General features: G+C 50.2%; 1 protein-coding gene across 1 annotated transcript in view; it reads right to left on the reverse strand.

The window, feature by feature from the left end:
• The window catches only part of RBM19 (RNA binding motif protein 19), a 60,795-nt gene that overhangs the window by 48,557 nt on the left and 3,163 nt on the right, over positions 1-9,075 (reverse strand). Inside the window, exons 2-12 of the mRNA XM_009995678.1 lie at positions 8,901-9,073; positions 8,249-8,374; positions 8,006-8,044; positions 6,828-7,044; positions 5,538-5,794; positions 4,833-4,907; positions 3,430-3,508; positions 2,690-2,761; positions 1,502-1,702; positions 555-685; positions 62-183 (exon numbers count right to left, since the gene is read on the reverse strand). Of these exons, the coding sequence (XP_009993980.1) occupies positions 62-183; positions 555-685; positions 1,502-1,702; positions 2,690-2,761; positions 3,430-3,508; positions 4,833-4,907; positions 5,538-5,794; positions 6,828-7,044; positions 8,006-8,044; positions 8,249-8,374; positions 8,901-9,073 (1,492 nt within the window). The remainder of the gene's footprint in view (positions 1-61; positions 184-554; positions 686-1,501; positions 1,703-2,689; positions 2,762-3,429; positions 3,509-4,832; positions 4,908-5,537; positions 5,795-6,827; positions 7,045-8,005; positions 8,045-8,248; positions 8,375-8,900; positions 9,074-9,075) is intronic.

Consider the following 9,075-nt stretch of genomic DNA (forward strand, 5'->3'; position numbering starts at 1 on the left):
CCTGCCCCCTGGGGATTTGGCAGGTTGTGCCACCTTACCCTGCTACAGGACACCTCTGTACCTGCCACTGTTGGCCTTGTCCTTGGCCTCTTTCTGCTTCTTATAGGAGGAAGACTCTTCTCCATCTGCATCTTCCACCTTCTCCTTTTTGATTGTAGATGGTAAGAGATGCATCATTCTGCCCTGGAAGGAGGGAAGGAAGGAAGAGGTCCAGCAGCTCTGAAATAACCCACACGAGCTCATTAACTAAGCACTGGAGGAAATTTTCTGGCACCTCTCCTATTCAAGCAGCCTAGGGGGAAGGAGGGAACCTTCATTCCCAAAGGAGACACCACTGCAAGTCAGAGTAGTCACACAATATGAGACACACTCAGATCTCCTTCTCCACCTCAGCTGTTGGCACGTGGGAGCCTGTTCCAACCAAGGCTGCTCTACCAAAACCAACTGTGTTCTCACAGTGCAAAGCAGCAGAGACTCCAACCTTGCCAGCAGACCACAGAACCCAACACTTGGCCACGTTCCCCACAAACAATCCCCCAGGAAAATCACCATACCTGGAACACCTGCCCATCCATTTCTGCATAGGCCTTCACAGCATGCTCAGGGATCATGTAGGTGATGAAAGCAAATCCTTTGGGTTTCTTGGTCAGTCTGTCCACAGGGAAATGGATCTCAGAGAGGGGTCCTGCAAAAGGCAAGGTTTTTCCATCAGAGATGGAGCCAACACCTGCTCTGAAGCATGTGGAAGCTCAGGGGGCTTTGACACATGACACAAAGCTCTGAGTAGGTGCATGGAGCACTGTGTCCAGTTCTGTCCAGCTTTGGGGCCTCCAACATAAGGACATGGAGTTCTTGGAGAGAGTCCAGAGGAGGCCACAAAGATGATCAGAGGGCTGGAGCAGCTCTGCTCTGCACACAGGCTGGGAGAGTTGGGGTGTTCAGCCTGGAGAAGAGAAGGCTCCAGGGAGACCTTAGAGCAGCTTCCAGTACCTGAAGGGGCTCCAGGAAAGCTGGGGAGGGACTTGGACAAGGGCAGGGAGGGATGGGATGAGGGGAAATGGATTAAAACTGGAAGAGGGGAGATTTAGGTGAGACATTAGGAAGAAGTTCTTCACAATGCAGGTGAGGAAGCACTGGAACAGGCTGCCCAGGGAGGTGGTGGAAGCTCCACGCCTGGAGACATTCAAGGTCAGGTTTGATGAGGCTCTGAGCAACCTGATCTAGTTCAAAAGGTCCCTGGACACTGCAGGGGTTGGACTAGAGGACCCTGAAAGGCCTCTTCCCATTCTCTGATTCCATGCTTCCATGCAGCTTCAGGGATGCAAGGGGAGGGATAAGGGCACAGCACAGAGCCAGCCCCACAAAGCCCAGCAGAGATGATCGCAGTCAGCCCACAGCAGAGGGGTGGGACACACAGCTTCCTTCACTCCCATCCAGCAGGAAAACCTCTGTGTGCACAAAGCAAAGAGGCAGCCCTGCAACTCCCTCAGCAAACACTTACCATACTTGGAAAAGATCTTCTCCAAGTCTTCCTCAGTACTGGTAAAGGGAAGATTCCTCACAAAGAGTCTCCCCGATTCAGACAGATCCTCTTCTTCCTCATCATCCCTCTTCCTTCTCTGCCATGGCTGGGGAGCAGGTTTTGGTGCAGCAGCTTCTTTTGGGCCATTCCTACATGGCAGCACCTCAATGCATCTCCCACCTAAACCACAAACCCAAAGCTCATGAGCTGTTCCCAGAGCCCCCAGGAAACCACCATCTCTGGAAAAGAGCCTGGGCTTGGGGCACTGACACAAGTAACTACAATTCCACAAGCTTGGGGTAGAACTCTGCCTGATTTAATAAAAAAGAGGGGTGAGGGCTGTAAGAGATTTTCCATAAGAAGCAGGATATCACTTGCTAGGCAGCTCCACAGCCTCCCTCCCTGTCAGGAGCTGCAGCCTTTCTGCCTCTGTCACCCCAGCCCACAGGATTCCAAGCAGATATTCCTCTTCTGCACAGGATTTTTGCAAATAGAATTTGAGCAGTTCCACTAAGGGATCAGTCATTGCACCTTCCAGTGCCTGAAGGGGCTCCAGGAAAGCTGGGGAGGGACTTGGGACAAGGGCAGGAGGGAGAGGACAAGGGGGAAGGGATTAAAACTGGAGGAGGGGATATTTGGATTAGACATGAGGAGGAAATTCTTTGGTGTGAGGGTGGTGAGAGCCTGGCCCAGGTTGCCAAGGAAGCTGTGGCTGCCCCATCCCTGGCAGTGTTGAAGGGCAGGCTGGATGGGGCTTGGAGCAGCCTGGGCTGGTGGGAGGTGTCCCTGCCCATGCAGGGGGTTGGGACTGAATGATCTTCAAGGTTCCTTCCAAACCAACCCATTCCATGATTGTATGAAATCCCCTGCACTACCCCAGACAGATTTAACCAGCACCATTTTTATACCAAGAGCAAGATAAACTCCAGGCACGTGACAAAACCAAGGGCAAAAAACCACACCCAGCTCAGTCCCTTGCCAACTCTCTGCTGCTCCTCACAAAGCACCTGGTTTATCCCACGTCAGCTGAAAGAAGCAAACCACCCCCATCACCATCTGCCTGGGAAGAGCTAAAACAACAGGAGATACTTCCACAGGGAACACTTGAGCAGCTGAGCTCCCTGCCCTGCACAGCAGCCAGAACAAGCAGGAACACACAGCCCTTACCTAAGTACTCTTTTTTTCTTTTCAAGGCCCTCTGCATTTCTGCTTCACTCTTCAAGTCAACAAAGACACAACCTTGGAGGGAGGAAAGGTTCAACTGAGCAACATGTGGTGAACAAACAAGCACTAATTGGCTAATTCAGGGTGAACTGGACTTTCTTTAATATGGATTCCTACAGATAAAGCATTCTGCTCTCATTCAAGTTTTGCTCCAGCCTGGAAATGGCTGTGTCAGGCTGGGAAGCTGCCTTTTAAAAGCTCATTCTCTCCAAGCAAAGCTAACAGCTGAAGGAGGTTTCCACAAGTGCCTCCAGGAGCAAACAAAAGCTGCATCTGCTGTTAGGCTGTGAGAGGAAAACAGCTCTGAGGACCTGCCTCACACCCTTCCTGATGGGGAGCTGCAGCAGCCCCAGCCTGTCAGGAGGCCCACCTGGGAGGTCAGCAAGGTCCCTGGGTGTTGCTGCAGCCACCCCAGAGGGAGACACCTTCCCTTGGCATGGTTCGGGATGTTCAGGGAAGTTCTGGAGGCAGATCAAAGAACTGGGTCCTGCTGCTGCTCTGGAGGGAGCACAGCCAACATTCCTGTGCCCACGGCATCCTATGGACAGCAACTAGGGCAGGGGAGCTGCAAAGTCACAGCAAGGGCTGTAGGAATCAGGACAGGGATTTGGAATTGCAGATGACAGGAGCAGAGGTGTGACTGAGAGGTCCTCTTCACTTCCAGATCCATACACACACATTACCTGCTTTCTTTCCCTGGGTGCTTTTTCCTATCCTGATGGCCACTGGCTTCAGGGGCAGGAAGAATTCCCGAATCCTTTGCTGCAGGAAGGATTGTAATTGCTTAAATAAGTCCTCAGATATAAGAAGCAGGAGGTTTCCACCTGAAGGGGTTTTAATATACAGGAGAAAGACACATCTCTGCACAAAGCTAGTGCAAACGTTGCCCATGCAACCCTCCAAACAGTGAAAACAGAAGCCTCTGGAAAGTTGTGTCAAGTTTCCCACTGAAAAAACCCTTCAGGCTGCAGCCCCAGCTGGGAAGCAAAGCTCTCACCTCTGTTATGTTCAAGGGGGCACCACGAAGCTTCACTGTGTATGGTGTGCTGGCTTCTGCTGAGCTGCCTTGGTTCTACACAGGGTGGGAAAGGAAAGAAAGAAGTCGAGTGAAAAGCAGCAAATGTCACAGGCCTGCAAACTGGTCTTGCCCAGCCAGGAGGGTGAAGAGTGGGAGAGAATCATGGAATGGTTTGGGTTGGAAGAGACCTTCAAGATTGCCCAGTTCCACCCCCTTGCATGGGCAGGGACACCTCCCACCAGCCCAGGTTGCTCCAAGCCCCATCCAACCTGCCCTTCAACACTGCCAGGGATGGGGCAGCCACAGCTTCCCTGGGCAACCTGGGCCAGGCTCTCACCACCCTCACACCAAAGAATTTCTACCTAAGAACATCAAGAGGTTGTTGCAGCTGGGCAGGAGGTGGCAATGAGGGGGCAAGGTTTGGCTAAGACAGCCAAACGCAGTCCCTACAAGCTGAGTCCTGCAGGACAGCATTTTCTGCAGACACAGGAAAAGACAGAAGCCCCTGCAAAGGGCACCAGCAGCACTTGTTTGGAACAGCTGCCATCTCCCTCAGACCAGAGAGCTGGTATCAAGGGGGTCCTGCAGAATTCCAAGCTTTCAGCTCTCCCCTGGAGAGACTGACAGACCTCCAATGCCATCAAGCTCCTGCTTTAGATAAGAAAAAGTCTAACTCAGCTGTACCTTTGGTGGGGATCCTTTTTTCTTCTTCTCCCCTGCTGTCTCCTGCTGTTTCTGCTGGGCTTTTGGCTTCCCCTTTTTATCCATAGTTTCTGTAATGCCTGAATCCTCCTCACTCTCACTTTCCTCTTCCACCCCCTCACTATCTGATTCTTCCTCTGTGCTGGATGAGGAGGAAGAATCCTTCACCACTTTAGATTTCAGGTAATCCATATCTGAGAGGTCTTTGCTGGTAGCTGCCTTCTTCCCTCCTTTCTTGCCTGTCAGGAGACGTTGCCCATGCAACCCTCCAAACAGTGAAAACAGAAGCCTCTGGAAAGTTGTGTCAAGTTTCCCACTGAAAAAACCCTTCAGGCTGCAGCCCCAGCTGGGAAGCAAAGCTCTCACCTCTGTTATGTTCAAGGGGGCACCACGAAGCTTCACTGTGTATGGTGTGCTGGCTTCTGCTGAGCTGCCTTGGTTCTACACAGGGTGGGAAAGGAAAGAAAGAAGTCGAGTGAAAAGCAGCAAATGTCACAGGCCTGCAAACTGGTCTTGCCCAGCCAGGAGGGTGAAGAGTGGGAGAGAATCATGGAATGGTTTGGGTTGGAAGAGACCTTCAAGATTGCCCAGTTCCACCCCCTTGCATGGGCAGGGACACCTCCCACCAGCCCAGGTTGCTCCAAGCCCCATCCAACCTGCCCTTCAACACTGCCAGGGATGGGGCAGCCACAGCTTCCCTGGGCAACCTGGGCCAGGCTCTCACCACCCTCACACCAAAGAATTTCTACCTAAGAACATCAAGAGGTTGTTGCAGCTGGGCAGGAGGTGGCAATGAGGGGGCAAGGTTTGGCTAAGACAGCCAAACGCAGTCCCTACAAGCTGAGTCCTGCAGGACAGCATTTTCTGCAGACACAGGAAAAGACAGAAGCCCCTGCAAAGGGCACCAGCAGCACTTGTTTGGAACAGCTGCCATCTCCCTCAGACCAGAGAGCTGGTATCAAGGGGGTCCTGCAGAATTCCAAGCTTTCAGCTCTCCCCTGGAGAGACTGACAGACCTCCAATGCCATCAAGCTCCTGCTTTAGATAAGAAAAAGTCTAACTCAGCTGTACCTTTGGTGGGGATCCTTTTTTCTTCTTCTCCCCTGCTGTCTCCTGCTGTTTCTGCTGGGCTTTTGGCTTCCCCTTTTTATCCATAGTTTCTGTAATGCCTGAATCCTCCTCACTCTCACTTTCCTCTTCCACCCCCTCACTATCTGATTCTTCCTCTGTGCTGGATGAGGAGGAAGAATCCTTCACCACTTTAGATTTCAGGTAATCCATATCTGAGAGGTCTTTGCTGGTAGCTGCCTTCTTCCCTCCTTTCTTGCCTGTCAGGAGAGACCAGAGAAGGTTTTGCACACAAATGCTGCTGCTCTCTCCTCAGCCAAGTCAAAACTGGGAACAGACACAAACACAAGAACCATCTTCCCCTCCTCTACCCTTGTTATGGGGAGGAAAAGCTTGGGACTAGCAGAGCAATTTTATCTCAGCACCTTCAGACTGACAGTCTGGATTCCTATTTTTAAACATTTTTTTAAGCAACAATAAAGGTCTAAAACAAGTTACAAAGGAGCTTGGAGAACTCTATGGCAAAGTATTTTGTCTCCACTCTACCTGAATGTTTCACACAACCTAGAGGAGCTTTTCAATTGCTCAGTTTAGTTTTGCAGGGTAAAAGGACAGAAGAAAATGTTTCTCCAGAACACTCCTCCCCACCAAGGATCAACTGATCAGTTTCCCAAGGAGAGGGGAAATGCCATTGACTCCAAAAGAACAGCACATGGAAATACCAGCCAGGAGGAGAGAGGCTCCCAAACCCCATTCCTCACTGGTGTAGGGACACTGGAGCCTGAGAGCCCAGATTTCAGTTATCTTCTACTCCACTAGACACAGTTTTCCTTGCAGGATCTAAGATACTGAACTCTGCCCATTCCCATCAACTCTGACAGGCCCCAAGGACACACCAACATTCCAGAAACATGCACCAAAGGCAGACAAGGCACCACCAGCTACTGGGTACTAAGTTATCAGAAACCACACCCAGCTCTGGAAAGCCTGGAGATGAACATGGCTGCAGACTAGGAAAGCATTTAAGGGAGACACAGAAGGTTTTGTCCTGTTACTCTTCCCCAGGCATTGACTTCAGGACCCATGGAAAGCACAAATGCCATCCCCTTAATACCAGGAGCTGCATTTCCCACATTTGGGAAAATATCCACACATCCAAGGGACACAGAATGAGTCTCATGCTTGAGAAAGCACCTTCTGGATTGCAACATCCCCACCTGGAGGCAGGATCCAGAGCTGGGTGCCATCAACTCTCCCACTCACTGAGAAAAGGGTGACAGTTCCTTTGGGTACCTTGAGCTTTCTCCTCATCCTCAGAAGGCTCATTTCCATCCTCCTCCTCCTCACTCAGCTCCTCAGACTCATCTGAATCAAAGTTGAGATAATCATCTGCTGCCTTGGATTTGCCCTTCTTGGGCTCCTCTGTCAAAGTGTCATTAGCCCAAGTGGCCACTTGGGACCGTTTCTGGTGAACCACCAAGAACTCCTGGAATGTTTCATCTTCTTCCAGCTGTTGGAAAGAAACAAAACAAGAAGCAGAGAAGCTGTGAAGGCAGGAGAGCTGGAAGCGAGTTTGGATGCAAAGATAACAGCTCATTTCCAGTAATCTTAAAAAGCCAAAACCATCCAAGACAGGAGTTCTCTTCATACTCACAAGGTGAGCACTTAAAAGTGACTAAAGTCTCCTCAAGATCTCTCAGTCCTTTCTTTTTTTTTGTGACTGATGTTTAGAGTAAAGAAGAAAAGAGCACATTTAAAAAGAAATTTAAAAAAATGTACAGATGAAATGTGACAAAACTCACACAGGGTTAAAAAGCAGGACTGTGGAATCAGTTCTGGATGCTGGGTGGGCTCATGGAGGAATATCAGACTGGTTCGGGTGGAAGGGGCCTTAAGGATCATGTAGATCCAACCCCCTGCATGGGCAGGGACACCTCCCACCAGCCCAGGCTGCTCCAAGCCCCATCCAACCTGCCCTTCAACACTGCCAGGGATGGGGCAGCCACAGCTTCCCTGGGCAACCTGGGCCAGGCTCTCACCACCCTCACAGCAAAGAATTTCCTCCTCATGTCTAATCCAAATCTCCCCTCCTCCAGTTTTAATCCATTTCCCCTTGTCCTCTCCCTCCTGCCCTTGTCCAAAGCCCCTTCCTAGCTTCCTGTTAAAAAAAAGGAGCCAGAATTCCAGTGTGAAAATTCCCATCTTCTGCTTTTATTTCAAAACCTGAAGTAACTCTGTCACATTTCAGCCAACACTAATTGTCAGGAGTAGCTGACAATTCAAAAAAACTGGTCCCCAAGGTTGAGATGGTTAAAATCCTGGTTTATTAGAGCACAACTAGGCTGTCAGGGAGCTGGTTAAATCATGCCCTTTGCCTCAGTTAACAGCACAAGAAGGAGCCCAGAGCATCCAGCTCTTGCTCTAGACACAAACTAGCAAGATTGCAGGGATGTAATTCAACCTGTACTCACCTCCTTCAAGTTTTCTGTTGGATCTTTCTTCTTTTTATTCTAGGAAAAAACAAAACCAACATGTTTAGAAAGGCTTCTTACAATCACATCCAAGGTAATTCCTCAGGTCCCCTCATGGGAAAGGGAATCTGGATCCTAAGGCAGGAAATACCTTCCAACATCTACTGTCCCAGGTGTTCTGTCCCATTCTCCACCCACCAGACCCTTCCTCTTCAGGGCCCCCAGGGAACACCCAGGACTCACTTTCTTTGTGCCTGCAGGAGCTGTGCTGGTCACAGGTTTCTCAGGCTGTTTTTCTGAGGCCTTCTGAGAGTGTTTACTCCAGGCTTTGGGTTTGGAAGGGTCACCAAAAGACTTGCATAACTCCACCTGAAAAGCATCAGATCTTTAATGAAATAGATGTTCAAGGGCCTGGTTCTGTAACTGCTGGATAAGCCTCACTCAGGAACCTGTCTTACAACTCTGAAGGGGGTGTGCAGAAGGAGAACAGGCCATTTCATACAGATGTTCACTCTAAAAAGCACAGGACACACATTCACTCAAGGTGGGGAACAGTTTGTTGTGCTCCCTCAAGCACAGCCACATCAGCTGCCCTGTCACTCACAGATCACCCACCCTCTGCTCAGAGCAGCAAGATGAATGACTTGAAGTGCCAAAAGACTTCAAGTTCCCTCAGGTTATGACAGCTCCAAACCTGACATCATTGCCAGTGCATGAGCTGAGCCCAGAACCTCCTTGAGACTCCAGCATCAAGCTCTGGTGGTTTTGCTGCAGAAGACTTCATCTCTAGGCTTCCTCAGCCCCTGGCTGTTCCTCCTCCTTAAAACAACCAAAACCTCCACCAACAAACTCTCCTAAGAATCAAAAGAAAGGCTGTTTTTCCATGTCAACTCACTATGACTCTGGAGGTGTCTATGAAGCTCCTGTTGAAATGGTTCAGGGCTGCTTGAGCTTCCTCTTCAGACTTGTAACCAATGAAGCCAAATTTCCTGAACTTCCCTTCCTTGGTGAACTTCAGGGAACAATCAGTCAGGGTGCCAAAGGCAGCCAGGAGCTTCCTGAAACGCTCT

This window comes from Chaetura pelagica, unplaced genomic scaffold, assembly GCF_000747805.2.
Source record: "Chaetura pelagica isolate M959 unplaced genomic scaffold, ChaPel_1.0 scaffold254, whole genome shotgun sequence".
NCBI classification, from domain to species: Eukaryota; Metazoa; Chordata; class Aves; order Apodiformes; family Apodidae; genus Chaetura; species Chaetura pelagica.